We start from the raw sequence: 14,905 nt of genomic DNA, 5'->3' as shown, positions 1-14,905 counted from the left end.
TTTGTGATAATGCATATGCTTTTGATATTCCTGAGATTCTTTATAATGTTATGCAATTATTCCAAGATCTGTACATACAATCTGAATGCATTACAAATGTGGTCTATTGAATGTACAGTGAGGAATGTTAGAGAACAACACTCTGCTTTTAGACTATAAATTAAGGGAAGCTGATGCAATCATTCTCAGGTCATTGTCAGCATGGCGAAGAAGAAAGAAGTCGGTGAGGACCTTCGGTTGTGCATTGTGAATGTTCACAAGGTGGGGAAAGGCTACAAAGCTATTTCGAAGCAGTTCCGAGTGCCAGTTGCCACCATACAAAATGATCACAAGCAAATAAATAATTAATCAGGCATTGATAGAAAAAGAGACAAAGAGCATATGCTTATCACTATGCCTTAACTTAACAATTAACCACGAGACAAGGGTACCCAGCAGATAATTCGGCCGGGGGGGGGGGGGAGAGAAATCCAGTCTCGCTCACCAAATAGAAGTCGTCGTACGTCAAATAAAATGTCCTGAAATGTGTGAGCGTGCCTTGTCCATTGCCAGCGCCCTGCCTTGCCGTGCACCCACTTGCAAACAGGCTTGAATGCCAATCAACGTTACGTCGTCACCCCCAGGAACCAGGGATGCCAAGAGCAGGTCGTGAGCAGAGTCAGCATTAACGGTCCAAGTGTCACCCACTGTCAGGAGCCACCAGGAGCCACAACCAACGGACAGCTGGTAGAAGCTGTGAGGTGCTGAGGCGCTGTGAGAAACTGTAAGGCTGCAATGCCATCACCAACTGCCACAAACTCAACTGTCGCCAGCTCACCAACCGTCTGACTCGATCTGACTGGAGCGACCGTCTGGCTGGAACTGACTGAAGCGACCGTCTAACTGGAACTGAGTGAAGCAACCGACTGACTGGAACTGACTGAAGCGACCGTCTGACTGGAACTGAAAAAAGCCATCACCCAGCTGTCACCAACTGACACAAACTGTCGCAAAACTCTCCAAGCTGCAAGAACTGCCAACTGACTGTCGCCAACTGACTGACAAAAACGGTCCACTCGTCCTTTATTTCGGCGGCCCATCTGTGCGGAGCCTCAAGCAGACTTCAGCCAAATCCACCTTGCCTATTGGCGCATCGTTGCACGTGAAAAACTGCCTGTCCCACGATCATTCCTGGCCTACGATGCCATGTTTGTGGTGCTGGATGAACGACAGAAAGCAGCCATTTTCCAGAATTACCGAGCGAAAACGTGAAGAGCTCATAAAACGTCAATAACAATTATCACCTCGATGTTCAGCCCGATACGAAAAAGAGCCAGTTAGCATCCTTAGAGCTGCTGAACTGTGTGTCAAACGTCGATGCAAAAAGGTGGGTGTCAACGTCGATGGAAAAAGGTGGGTGTCAACCAACGCCGGTGAAAGAGGTGGGTGACCCTCCGATGGGCTAACGGCTATCTCGCATGCATGAATGTGTCGTAAAGAGAAAAAGGTTATCCCATAAGAAAGGGAATCTATTCTCTACCCTTTCCAACGCATCAAAGTCAGAATCCCACCACACATGGGTTTCTATCCTGGACATGCATTTAGGGAAATAACTGTCTGAGGACCGAAATGTTTGTATACATTCGGCAGATCCGATTCTGAAATCCATAACACTATTTTTTTGTGTGCAGCATGTGGCTGCTGCTTTGCATAATTGCAGAGATTGTGGCTGTGACAGGGCCGCTGTGCCCTCTGTAGGTTGGAGCAGAAATTTGTTCAGGGTGTCTGTGAGACACTACATGGCCAAAAGTATGTGGATTCCTCGTCCAACATCTCATTCCAAAATCATGGGCATTAATATGGAGTTGGTCCCCCATTTACTGCTATAACATCCTCCACTCTTCTGGGAAGGCTTTTCACGAGATGTTGGAACATTGCTGCAGGTATTTGATTCCATTCAGCCACAAGAGCATGAGTGAGGTCGGGCACTGATGTTGGATGAATAAGTCTGACTCGCAGTCGGCATTCTAGTTCATCCCAAAGGTGTTCTATGGGGTTTAGGTCAGGGCTCTGTGCAGGCCAGTCAAGTTCTTCCACACCGATCTCGACAAACCATTTCTGCATGGAGCTCGCTTTGTGCATGGGGGCATTGTCATGCTGAAACAGGAAAGGGCCTTCCCCAAACTGCTGCCACAATGGGTGGAAGCACAGAATAGTCTATAATGTCATGCTGCAGCATTACGATTTCCCTTCACTGGAACTAAGCTCGAACCATGAAAAACAGCTCCACATCATTATTCCTCCTCCACCAAACTTTACAGTTGGCACTATGCATTCGAACAGGTAACGTTCTCCTGGCATCAGCCAATCCCAGATTCGTCCGTCGGACTGCCAGATGGTCAAGCATGATTCATCACTCCAGAGAACACGTTTCCACTGCTCCAGAGTCCAATGGCGGTGAACTTTACACCACTCCAGCCAACGCTTGGCATTGCGCATGGTGATCTTGGGCTTGTGTGTGGCTGCTCGGCCATGGAAACCCATTTCATGAAGCTCTCCATGAACAGTGCTTGTGCTGACGTTGCTTCCAGAGGCATTTTGGAACTCGGTTGTGAGTGTTGCAACCGACGATAGACAATGTTCTGTGCTACGTGCTTCAGCACTCGGCAGTCCCGTTCTGTGAGCTTGTGTGGCCTACCACTTCATGGCTGAGCTGTTGCACCGAGACATTTCCACTTCACAATAACAGCAGTTACAGTTGACCTGGGCAGCTCTACCCCTAACAGGGCAGAAATTCTATGAACTGACTTGTTGGAAAGGTGGCATCCTATGTCGGTGCCACGTAGGAAGTCACTGAGCTCTGAAGTATGCCCCATTCTTCTGCCAATGTATGTCTATGGAGATTGCATGCCTGTGTGCTTGATTTTATACTCCTGTCAGCAATGGGTGTGGCTGAAATAGCTGAATCCATGAATTAGAAGGGGTGTCCCCATATTTTTGGCCATGTGTAGTGTATCTCACTGACTCTTGTAGGACACCTTTGGATCTTTAACATCCATAAACTAATGCGAGCAGTGGAACACCCTGTTTAACATCCATGTGAGGCACACATTCGTCTTCGTCTTCGTCTTCGTCTTCGTCTTCGTCTTCGTCTTCATCCACCAGGATGGAAGTTTGTAGTTGTGCAAGATTCAAACCCAGGCTGGACAGCTCAGAGGGAAGTGTGCATCCACTTCCCTGTCAGTGCCACATCAATTAATACAAAAGTGAATTTTTAAAGAAACATTTTCGATTATTGAAATTGCCCCTCATCCTCCCACTCCCCTCCCTGAACTTTATGTTTCTCAGAAATCATCAAGTTTCACTCTAGGTTTTTCCCTTTTATTAATTTTTTTTAATGGAAACATTGTCGAGGCTCATATGATAGCGAACACACAAGGCACATCAAAGGGGGGGGGGCAGAGACAAGAGGGGTGGGCGAGGGAAGAGCAAAACAGTGGGGAACAGAGACATTAGGAGATCTGTGGAAGAGAGAGAAGGATGGGGTGGAGAACACGGGGTAGACAAGATGGACATTACAGGTACTTTCAGGAAGGAAAGCAGGAATTTGAAGGAGGTGGGTTTGGGGTGTATTAACGGGAGTAGAAAAGATCGAGGTTTTGGATGGGGGAAAATAAGAGGTGGTGGTGAACAGCTGTTTTGAAGGTCTGGAGGGAAGAATGGTATTGAATAAAGTGAGGGAGTTTATTCCAAAGGGGGGAAATTAGAGGAATGAAAGAGTGAAGGTGAGCAGCGATTCGTGATTTTGGTAGTTTTACCAGAAGGGGGTTGTTGGTGGACCTTGAGCGCTCTGTGGCGATATGGCAGGGACATATTGCAGACGGAACCGGAGAGGAGATGGAAGAAGACAGAACGACCACCGACCTGCCTGCGGTGAGAGAGTGAGAGGCCCAAAGATTCAGCCACATCGCAGGAGATACGAATGATCCTTAATGCCTTGGTTTCCACGGCGTGAAGCCGAGAAAGGTGAGAGGCAGGAGCACCAGACCAGAGGGGAGAGCAGTACTCCATCAGTCAGCAGACTTTGTTTTAAAATCAATATTTCAATTAAATAATAACAAATTTAAAAAGACAAATGTCATCGCGCCCATTGTTTTAGTAATTTTGCTGGTGCAGAGTTAAAGGTCGAGCCCATATTGATGTTCACCTAAAATGGCCGCCAGTCTACCAGTCGGTTATCTTTGATCAGATCGCAAAATAACTTGAGGTGCATGTGAATGCCATCATGTACTGTGCTTGTGTTAAGTTTGAATGAAATCGGACCATGCATGTCTGATAAATTGTTGGGGACACATTTAAGTAACAAAATGGCCACCAGTCGGCCATCTTGGATGTGATCTCGAAAAGAAACGATTTGCATATGTTAGCCATCGTTCATTATCTGTGTGCCAAGTTTGAACAAGAGCGATAAATGCTTGTCTGATTAATGGTGATGGACGTGTTCAACATCGGGTTTTTACAACTAAAATGGCCGCCAGTCGGCCATCTTTGATTGAATGGTGAAACAAAATTATGTGCACTTGTATATCATCATGTATCGTCTCTGTGCCAACTTTGAACAAAATCGGTCCGTACATGTTTGAGATGTGGCTGCGGACGAGACCCAATCCAAAGCCCCTGTTTCGGACTTAGTCCACAAAAAAAGACTTAGTCCAAAACGGGGGCGAATAAAATGAAATGTAATGTTCTACTTTAAATCGTAATTAATAATATAAAATGTAACATTGTCCTTTAAATCATAATTAATTCCTTGCTATAATTCATGGACCGGTGAGTGGTTTTTGTGTGCGTGTGTTTGTTGTGCGACTCCTACAATTCTGGGACGATTACATCCAGACTTGTAACATAGGATCAGCATGACCCCAATTAGTGCATCAGTGTGTTTTTGTTTGTTTGTTTTAATCTTTCCCTGCTGGTTTGGGTTGGGAGTATGAGTGGGGTGGGGGTGTGAGGGGATGATGCAAAATCTCTTCTTAAATGTGCATCGTATAGTGCCACTCTACGTGGGAGAGGGTATTGCAAGTCCCTGCCCTTTATGGTGAAGTCTTCCTGTCCCCACGTTTTCCATTGCAGTGAGGTATTTTGAATTAGGATAATAACATAATCCCCCTGGCCTGTCCTGCAGGGAGGGGATACTTTGTCTACGTATTATGTCCTGAAAATAGTATTTTTGGTTCCCCTTGACCCATCTTCACATATTCTTCATCCATCCATCGTTCCTCCAAAATCCTCTTTCTTCTCCACTATAAACCAACTCCCTCATCCTCCCTGTTCTTCCTTATCCTCACTACTTCCCTTTCTTTTCTCATATTTGATGTTTCAATTCACCTCCCCCGTCCTCCATTTTGCATGTATAACATGTAAATGGTCCTAATTGACTGAATTTGGGAGCACAGCATTAAATGTCTCATATTTTGTGTTAATTGTGTGTCCGTAATTGATTAAAGCTTCTCTGTGCTCGTTCATTTTGTTGCTTCTTCTTTTTAACCTGCTCCTTTTTCCATTTCTCTCTGTTCCTCAGATTCAGCAATGTCTTTCCGAACCTTAGCATGGCGGAGAAACGGCGTGAGCAGGCATTGCAGGAGTACAAGAAGCTCCAAGCTCGAGTGGAGAAATATGAAGAGCGCGAGCGGACGGGTCCCAACATCGTGAAGCTCCACCAGGTACGAGGAAAGCGGTCTCATTGAACCAATCTTTTTTTCTTTTTTCCAGAATGCCACGCTGCGGCTTGCGGTGGCCTCAGCTCGGTTATTGCGAATCCTTGCTCGAGTTAAATATGACTGGCAATACAAGTTATTTTATTTTGTATGAGTTTCGGTGCATCTCTGCCGTTTCCTTTATATTAAAGGTGGCTCTCAAAAGCCAATGGTTTGACGTATGCAATTTGATGATTGAAAGTTGTGGCATTCTAAACGTCTTATGAGATGCCTCTGGCAGAACGTACAGCCATAACATGAAAGTGGTGAAGCAAGTGATGACAGCAATTAAAAGAGGTTTTTTTTTTTCTTACTTATATTTAACGTGTTTAAAAAATTAAAAAAAAAACATCCGAAAGAATGACAGGCTTAATTGGTTTACACGTCTTGAAATCTTCTGCGTGGAAGATCAAAATAAAGGGATATATGTCAGTTTTTGTAAACATCCAAATCCAGTGTTCATCAGGTGACTGCTCTGATCCTACACCCTCCCCTACCCCCCCCCCCTTTGGTGGCCGCATTACTGACCGAGAGGCTGAAGTTTCAGACCAGTTGGCCAATGCACACTGCGGTTGAGTTATTGGCAACATTAACAACTGAGACATTGCAAATAAAAAGTGCATGTAATAATCAGAAGCATGAGCAGCAATGGCATTGCAAGGAGGTAACCGATTTGCGAGTACGTATGAATGCAGCTCTTTTTGGCAGGTGTGAAACAGGTTGGCGTGTTTTGTTATTCTTTCAGCAGCGTGTGGATTTATTCTCGACCTAGTGCGGACTGCAAGCTGCTATATCAGATGAATCTTTAATCTTGAATCGTCTTTATTTTTAACGCTGATCCACTCATCGGCAGTCTTTTCAAGGAGTCTTAAAAGCATTCCTTAGTCTTCAGCTTGACTGTGAAAATGTTTGTTTGTTTCTTGTTTTGCAACACATTTGGAATAGCATTTGAAGGGGTGCAGCAGGAGTTTTGGGATCTTGTGAGGAGGTTCTACGTCGTTGGGCCTTACGGGGGGGTGGGGGCGGGGGACAAGGGTGTGAGGCTATATGAGGGTAGTTGCATTCCAGAAAGGTTCCTGCTTACTGGTGGCAATCCATCCTACTCCCACTAGTCTCAGCAAAAGATGGCTGAAAAAATACATAAATATAAAACCTTTTTCTTTTTCTGTGGGTGTAAATAAACATTCAGGCTCATTTTTAGCTATCTCTGCCTTTGCTCTTGATTTCAGATGTTTATCTCTATCCTGGGATTTTTAAGTTCCTTCTTTGTTAACAAGTTCAGACACCTCTAAGATTGTTTTTAGCTTTATTTTGATAAGGTTCATTAAGTTTTATGTTCGCAGGACACACCTGGGATTTAGTAGGCATGATGGTGCAATTTGCAATTCCTTCGTACTATATCACATGAAAGCTCCTTGTAGCAGCATTGCCTTGTGAACTGCGTGGCTTAAACTTTAAAATAAGCGACCAATTACACTAAACGTTTCCAGATTGATGCAGCAAGAGGTGCATTACCTCCATTTTTCTGCCAAATTTTATACCAAATGTTTTCTGTTCATGTATACATTCTCCCCAACTCTTCACCCTCCCAGCTCCCTCCCCACCCCCCCTCCCCACCCCACCCCGCTCCCTCTCCTTGCTCCTTTCCACATTCCTGCACCTTACCAGGACTCCTTCAGTTTTATCGAACTGAACCACGTCCTGGCAGCAGAGTAGTGGCACTGTACATCATGAAGTCCATTTCTTACTCTCCATGTACTGCTCTTGCACCTCCCAAACCCCAGGAGTATCTCTGGTAATGACCTCTCCTCCACGCACATCTCGTTTGCCAGTGTGTTGTACCATCCTCCAAACAGTGACAACTCCATCAATATCTCTCTTAGATGACATGGACCAACTTTTAACCACTCATCCCAACTCTCTCTTCCTCATACGTAGTGATTTCAATCATCGCCATGCCAATTGGCTGGGTGTTGGTACCCCTATCACCAGCCATGGCACTTCAGCAAAGGACTTTTGTGACTCCATGAAACTGACTCCATTTGTAAACGTTCCTACCCGGATTTCTGGAAATGTCAAATCCTCTCTTCTGGACTTGGTTATGACCAACTTCTCCAGCCAATGTCTTGTGCTCTTCCTCTGCTCATATTGGTTCATCTGATCATGTGCTTGTGAAGGTCAACATCTCTCCAGCCATTTTCAGATAAGTCTCAGCCCTTCCAAGTCTGGCAGTTCACTCAGGCAAACTGACATGGACAGCAAGCAGCCATGTGACTGCACGACTGGTCTCCTATATTAACCCCCTTAATATTATTAACTGATCTTAATTGATTCAGCCTGGGAATTCTTCCACAGAATCCTGCCCTCCCTTATGCACAGATTAATTCCATCTCATCTTCAGTTATCATACCCATCGTCCTGCCAATGGTACACTGAACCCTGTGGTGAGGCCGTTGCCTTTAAACAACTTGCATTCTCCTCCTGGAAGGCAAACCTGACCGAAGGTAATTTCAGATCATTCCATAAACTCCGCAACAAGTGTCACTCTCAGGAGAGCCAGAAAACAACATTTGTCCAACCTCAAGAATGAACTTTCATAAACCTGTCTCCCTCCTCTAAAACCTGGTGGTGCTTTGTTTAGTCTGCCTCTGGTTTATGCTCCCCCTCCATCCCATCCCTCACTTCAAATGGCATCACAGCCGACTCTACTTATGAGAAGGCTGAATGCCTCAATTCTGTATTTGCTTCCAAATCTTGTCTACCACCCTTAGCTCTCTCTACTTTCCCTACCCAATCGCACCCAAATGTTCCTGGACCCTTGACTGTGTCTTTTGCACCCGATAAGGTGGAGAAGCTTCTGGCAACCCAAGACTCTGATTCTGCCACTGGACCGGAGAGCATCAGTTCACATGTCCTAAAAACCTGCTCTGCTGCTCTTGCACATCCTTTCTCTGTCCTTTTCACCATGTCATTTACCATAGGACTTGGAGGGTCTGAAACCTGCGGCTCTTTATGGACTTGTGTGGCTCCCGACCATGATCAAGAAATCTGGTTTTTCTCATTATCAATTTTCCGCTTTGTGATTGTCGTGAAAGGATAAAATAATACTTGAGAACTTTGGCAAGAATAAACAGGAAAATACACCTGACTTCCTTGCGAATTATGTGAATATGACTTACACATTGTGCACCACACATTGTCTGCTACGTGGTTATTTTGGCAATGTTGTCGGCAATTTCACACAGCCTTAACCTCCAGCCTCAGTCCGGAATTCGAACCCCGCTTCTAAAAAGCTAGTGACACCCTGATCCTCACTGGGAAGGTAAGTGAGAATCCCAATAATGAACGACTTGTATCGAAATATCAAACGAGATTTTGTTTTGATAACGTTTTATAACTTCCTCTTCAATGGGTGTGCATATGACGTCACGACATTTGCGATTCGCCATCTTGGAGTACAAGCAAATAAAGCAAAACTACACGTGGACTGCATCATTGTATTTACATTTGTTAAAATGGTGGATTTTTTTTGTACTGTATTTTGTTGTGGAAATTGTGGGAGGATTGATTGTCGTATCATAGACTGCCTTCAAGCAACAAGGCAGAGATTTCGAAATGGAGGCTCGACCTCGAGTTGTGAGGGTCATTCAAGAGGGATTCGGAATGAGATTATCGCTGTAGTCCAGGAAACGAAAACTTGTTTTTTTTCTCAAATAGCAAATACAACCTGTCGCTTCGTTGGCGGCAATATATTCGCTGACGCTGATTGGGGGGGGGGGACGAGGGAAGAGGGGGAGAGGAAATAGGAAGGGGATGGAAGGGAAGGATAGATGGCAGGGATTGGAGAGAGAGGGATAGGGGTGGGGGAGAAAGAGAGAGGGATAGGGGCAGGAGAGAGAGAGAGAGAGAGAGAGAGAGAGAGAGAGAGAGAGAGAGAGAGAGAGAGAGAGAGAGAGAGAGAGAGAGAGAGAGAGAGAGAGAGAGAGAGAGAGAGAGAGAGAGAGAGAGAGAGTGTTAGGGTGGGAGAAAGAAAGAGAGGGAGAGAGAGAGGGATAGGGGTGGCAGAAAGAGAGAGAGAGGGGGATAGGGGTGGCAGAAAGAGAGTGAGGGGATAGGGGTGGGAGAGAGAGAGGGTTGGGGTGGAGAAGGCAACACGAGGGGGAGGGGTGGGAGGGAATGCGAAGGCGACGCAACGCAACATGAGGGGAGGGAATGGGAAGGTGATGCGAGGGGTGGGGGGATGGGATGGGGAGCGGTGGGGAGGGGATGGGAAGGTGATGCGAGAGGAGGGGAGGGAATGGGAAGGCGACGCGAGGAGTGGGGAAGGAATGGGAGGACGACGCGAGGGGAAGGAATGGGAAGGCGATGCGAGGGGAGAGGAGGGAATGGGAAGGCGGGGAGAGGAGGGAATGGGAAGGCGAAGGGAGGGGGGGGAGGGAATGGGAGGGCGACGCGAGGGGAAGGAGATGTGAGGGGAGAGGAGGGAATAGGAAGGAGATGCAAGGGGAGAGGAGGGAATGGGAAGGCAAGGCAATGTGAGGGGAGGAAATGGGAAGGCAAGGCAACGCAAGGGGAGGGAATGGGAAGGCAAGGCAACGCGAGGGGAGGGAATGGGAAGGCAACGTGAGGGGAGGGGAGGGAATGGGAAGGCGACATGAGGGGAGGGGAGGGAATGTGAAGGCAACGCGAGGGGAGGGGAGGGAATGGGAAGGCGACGCGAGAGGAGGTGAGGGAATGGGAAGGCGACGCGAGGGGAGGGGAGGGAATGGGAAGGCGACGCGAGGGGTGGGGAGGGAATGGGAAGGCGACGCGTGGGGTGGGGAGGGAATGGGGAGGCCACGTGAGGGGTGAGGAGGGAATGGGAAGGCGACGCAAGGGGAGGGGAGGGAATGGGAAGGTGACGCGAAGGGAGGAGAGGGCATGGGAAGGCAATGCGAGGGGAGTGGAGTGAATGGGATGGTGACACGAGAGAAGTGGAGGGAATGGGAAGGCGATGCGAGGGGAGGGAATGGGAAGGTGAGGGGAGGGGAATTAATGGGAAGGTGAGGGGAGGTAATGGGAATGGGAAGGCAGCGTACCGGGACAATAAAACATGGCCAAACAGCAGCGTTTTCCTTCTAACTGCTGTGTTCTATATATAACCAGGTGGTGACATTTAAAAGTCAAAACTCATGCTATTTGGTAAAGGCATCCCTTCATGCAGTCCGCCCCCCCCCCACACACACACACACACACACACACACACACACACACACACAATCATCACCAAGGTCCCCCACACATTCCTCCCCATGGCCCCCCACCCCAGATTCCTCCCCACGACCCCCCTCTCCACCCACGTTCCTCCAACCTCGAGTTCAATACTAAATGTGCACGCGCACCTGCGATATTCTCAACTTTTCACTCGCACACATGCACGGATTTCCCCACACCTGTACTGCACGGTGACATGTCCTGTGTGGCTTTGAGGCTTCGGCGCTACAGAAGTGCATCGTTCCCGAGACGGTCGCATAACCTTCTCCACAGGGCCACGCACCACGGGCCCAATTACAAGTTCTGATCGTGCACCTGCAAAACCCGCGCACCTGTGAAACCCACGCACCGCACACTCGTAACCAAGAACAGGCACGCACACACCGCATGGAGAGTCATTTGTTCCCATTTATACCACGTCCATGTGAGCTGTCTACATACCTCTTCGCTTGCAGAAACTACCGATTATTAATATATTGGCGGAACTATAATAGTATATTTATATTAATATTTTGTAATGTTAGCAAATCGCCCAAAACGGAAACAGCAAACTGCGTATGTAATTACCAGAAAAAGGATCCCTGTGGACTGTGCCGAAATGGATTGCAAAAGCATGTGATGAAGCACGGCGTTTCATTCAATGAATTTACACTTTCTGCACATTCCATTATCTTTTCTTCACTCAATATAATCATCCGAACAGGAGAAAAAGTTAAGTTTAATGCTTTCCTTAAATACAGTATATACTCTGTTGTAAAAAAAAAAAAATCACTAATTTGTTAAAATTTTTGGATTTCACTCCAGATTTCGAAAATTATTTTGTTCACCAAATCAGATTCTCAAATCTGCCATAATATTTGGATTATATACTTTAATTGATCCGTGAGAGTAGATCGTGTTTCCAAATCGAGGCGTAGGCTGAAGAAAATTGCGGCTGATGACTCCAGCAACCACAGAGGGCTGATCAACATGGCGTGCCGCCATGTTGGCAAGGCGTATTTTGTTTTTTTTTGTGATTTGCACCCCTGAAATTATCTTCAGCTTTGTTTAGTTGGTGTCCTTCTTGAAGAGTTGGCGAAAGAAGATAAAGCTTTGGGACCAAATAAACATCCGAGAATATTGTTACATGGAAAAAGGCCAGGTGGAGAGGGATCCATCCTTAGAATGGGCTAAGAATAGCTTCGGCGGTGTGCTCGAGTCAGTTAGAGTTACACCTGTATTGGTGATGTCAGAGACAAATAGTATGAAATGTGCACCAACAAAGGTGGTGATTGTAATCTTTAAGGTAAGGAGTACTGCGGTAGGGTAACGAGTATTGTGTTGGACCTTCTGTGCAGGCGAGGCCAGGTGGATGACTTGTGGGCACAAAGGCACATGGAAAGCACTTCACACTTTACATGGAAACATCACGGGCGGTTTGGCCAAGGACTGCAAGCCAGGACAGAGGAGGGACTTGTGGAGCCTGGAGAAGGCCAGAATGGCTCAAAATGAGGATCTGCCACTGGCAGTGAGCGGACAATTTCCAATTGCCGGACGTGTACTGGAAAGTGGGTCCGAAGGGGAAAAAGCCGTGTCCACACATGCTCATCGTGAAACATGATCGAGAGTTGTGGAAGAGCTTGAGCAGAATGGAAGGGACCAAAATGGAAAGGGGGAAACACCTACAGCAGAGTTGAAGTGAGATTGAGGTGAGGGGGAGAAGCACACGTGGGGTTGAGAAGCTGCACATGAGCTGAATGAAACACAAGAAGAAGAGTAAGGGAAAAATGGGGATGAAACAGAAAAGGAACAATTCAATCAACAACTACCAAACAAAAAGAGATGAGGGAGAGGGGGAGGTAAAAAAATCACAATAACCTGGAAAAAAGGAGTGTTTAAAAATGGGGTCATTTGGGGTGGAAGAGATCATGAGGATGGATGGAGTGACCTGATGTATTGGTGAACAGCTGTCTTGAATGAAGCTCTGGACGGAAGAACAGGACTGAACAGGCTGGGGAATTTGGTTCCACAGGTGAGAGAAATGAGGAACAAATGAGTGGAGGTGAGCTGAGCAGTGAGTCTGGATTTTGCAAGTTAACATGTAGAGGGTTTCTGGTCGACTGTGTCCACCCTGCAGAAACCTGGGAGGGACAGAGCCAAGAGAGGACCGAGGGTGCTAGACCAAAAAGGAGGCGGGATAATTCCTGTATTTCGGCACCATTAGTGGGGTTTAGTTCCATTTGTGTGTAGTGTGTGTGCTCCATTCTGCCAATGTGTGTCTGTCACCCACCAGATCTGTTCTGTTTTTTTTTTTTTAATAGTGTCTTGTCTTTCCTTATCCCCCATATTAATTTTTAAAAACATGATTTAGAAGTAACGTTTCCCCACCTTCCACCTTCTGCAGCAATGCCAACCCTCCCGATTTCATCGGGAGGCTTCCGAAAATTCACCCAAACTCCCGCCCTTACGATCACTATCCTTATCCTCCCGAAATTTTGATATTTTTGCACTGTTCACTAATCAGAATGTACTAGTATGAGAATTGAATGAAAAGCATCGTCTGCTACGTATAGCATGTGGTAACTCCATAACGTTCGCTGCTACCAAATTGTACGTAAAAAAATGCAAATTCAAATGAGGAGCAGCGAAACATTGGGTCTGGATCTCGCTTAGGCGATCATGCACTGAGATTTAGTGCATGCGGTATGTGTGCAATACAGTGCATGCGGTATGTATGCACAGTGTATATGCATGCGATACGCTCACTGCATGCAGCTGGGCCCCGTACCAGCCCGGCGGTCGCGACCACCGTGCGGTGTTTAACAGCCGCTAGAGTTCTACGAGTCGCGCTGCAGCTGTGGAACATCGACTTCGAAGTTACCGATGCTTCAAGCCCTCGATGTTGATTACGAAATGGCAGAAAAGAAGCTTACGAAGACCAAGAAATGGTCTCAGAAGTACAAGACCGAATACAGTCTCCAATACCCGTGTATTCGAAAGTCTGAAAGAAGAGGAATTCATCATGCGTATTGTACAGTATGCAGCGTTGATATTTCAGTTGAGCACGGAGGTCGCGATGATATTCGGAAGCACGTTGGAAGCAAACGGCACACAGACATTGCAAAGGAGAGATCTTCGAGCACGAGTACCGGTACACTTCTGAATTATTTCACCAAACAAGGGACAAGCGAGGAAGAGGATGTTACCCGAGCGGAACTTCTCTTTAGTGGATTTATTGTGGAACATAACTTGCCCATATCAGTCTCAGATCATGCTGGACCTCTATTTCAAAAGATGTTTCCAGATTCAAAAGTTGCTTCAAAGTATGGATGTGCAAGAACAAAAACTTGCAAGATGTGCAAGATGTGCAAGAACAAAAAAAAAAAAAAAAAAAACAAGAACAAAAAGCAAGAAAAAAAAAAAAAAAGAACAAAAAAAAAAGAACAAGAACAAAGAAGAAAAAAAGAACACTGGTCAACAATTTTTTACTTTCTGAATGTTGTCTAGATTTCTACAAGTGAATTAGGGTATTCTGGCACTGCTGAATCAGGAAATGGCATCCGTTTCTCTCCATCAGGTCAGGTTTTTGTGCTAAGTTGATTTGAAAAAATCAGATCTTGTGACAAAATCAATTACATTTTTGTGGCATTATCAGCTGATTTTTGTCAACACATATCATCCTAAACATGTTTTTAAGAAAAAAATGGTTTGCCAACAACATTTATTGATTACATGATAGAAACATCGATTACTGTCATCTGAATGGTGGGCATTGATAAAGGTAAGTACAAGTAAATTGCATGTTGCGTCACCACTGTTCAAACTTCAGGGCTTGAACTTCCGTTTCTTCGAACTCCTGGAATGTTCAGCGGCAGGGAGGTCTCTCTTCAGATTCCAACAGTAGTCAGCCATCATGACTGCGTCCCAGCGACCCTGAT

At 46.2% G+C, this 14,905-nt stretch overlaps 1 protein-coding gene across 5 annotated transcripts in view; it reads left to right on the top strand.

The window, feature by feature from the left end:
* The window catches only part of BIN3 (bridging integrator 3), a 249,286-nt gene that overhangs the window by 207,341 nt on the left and 27,040 nt on the right, over positions 1-14,905 (top strand). For all 5 annotated transcript variants that reach the window (XM_085871004.1, XM_085870993.1, XM_085871014.1 and 2 more), the window contains one exon: positions 5,561-5,702. In XM_085871004.1, coding sequence (XP_085727130.1) covers positions 5,561-5,702 — 142 coding nt within the window. The remainder of the gene's footprint in view (positions 1-5,560; positions 5,703-14,905) is intronic.

Source organism: Eptatretus burgeri, chromosome 1 (assembly GCF_056783735.1).
Source record: "Eptatretus burgeri isolate ZD-2024b chromosome 1, Ebu_testis_v1, whole genome shotgun sequence".
Lineage (NCBI taxonomy): Eukaryota > Metazoa > Chordata > Myxini > Myxiniformes > Myxinidae > Eptatretus > Eptatretus burgeri.
This window is presented reverse-complemented; position numbering and strand designations above follow the sequence as displayed.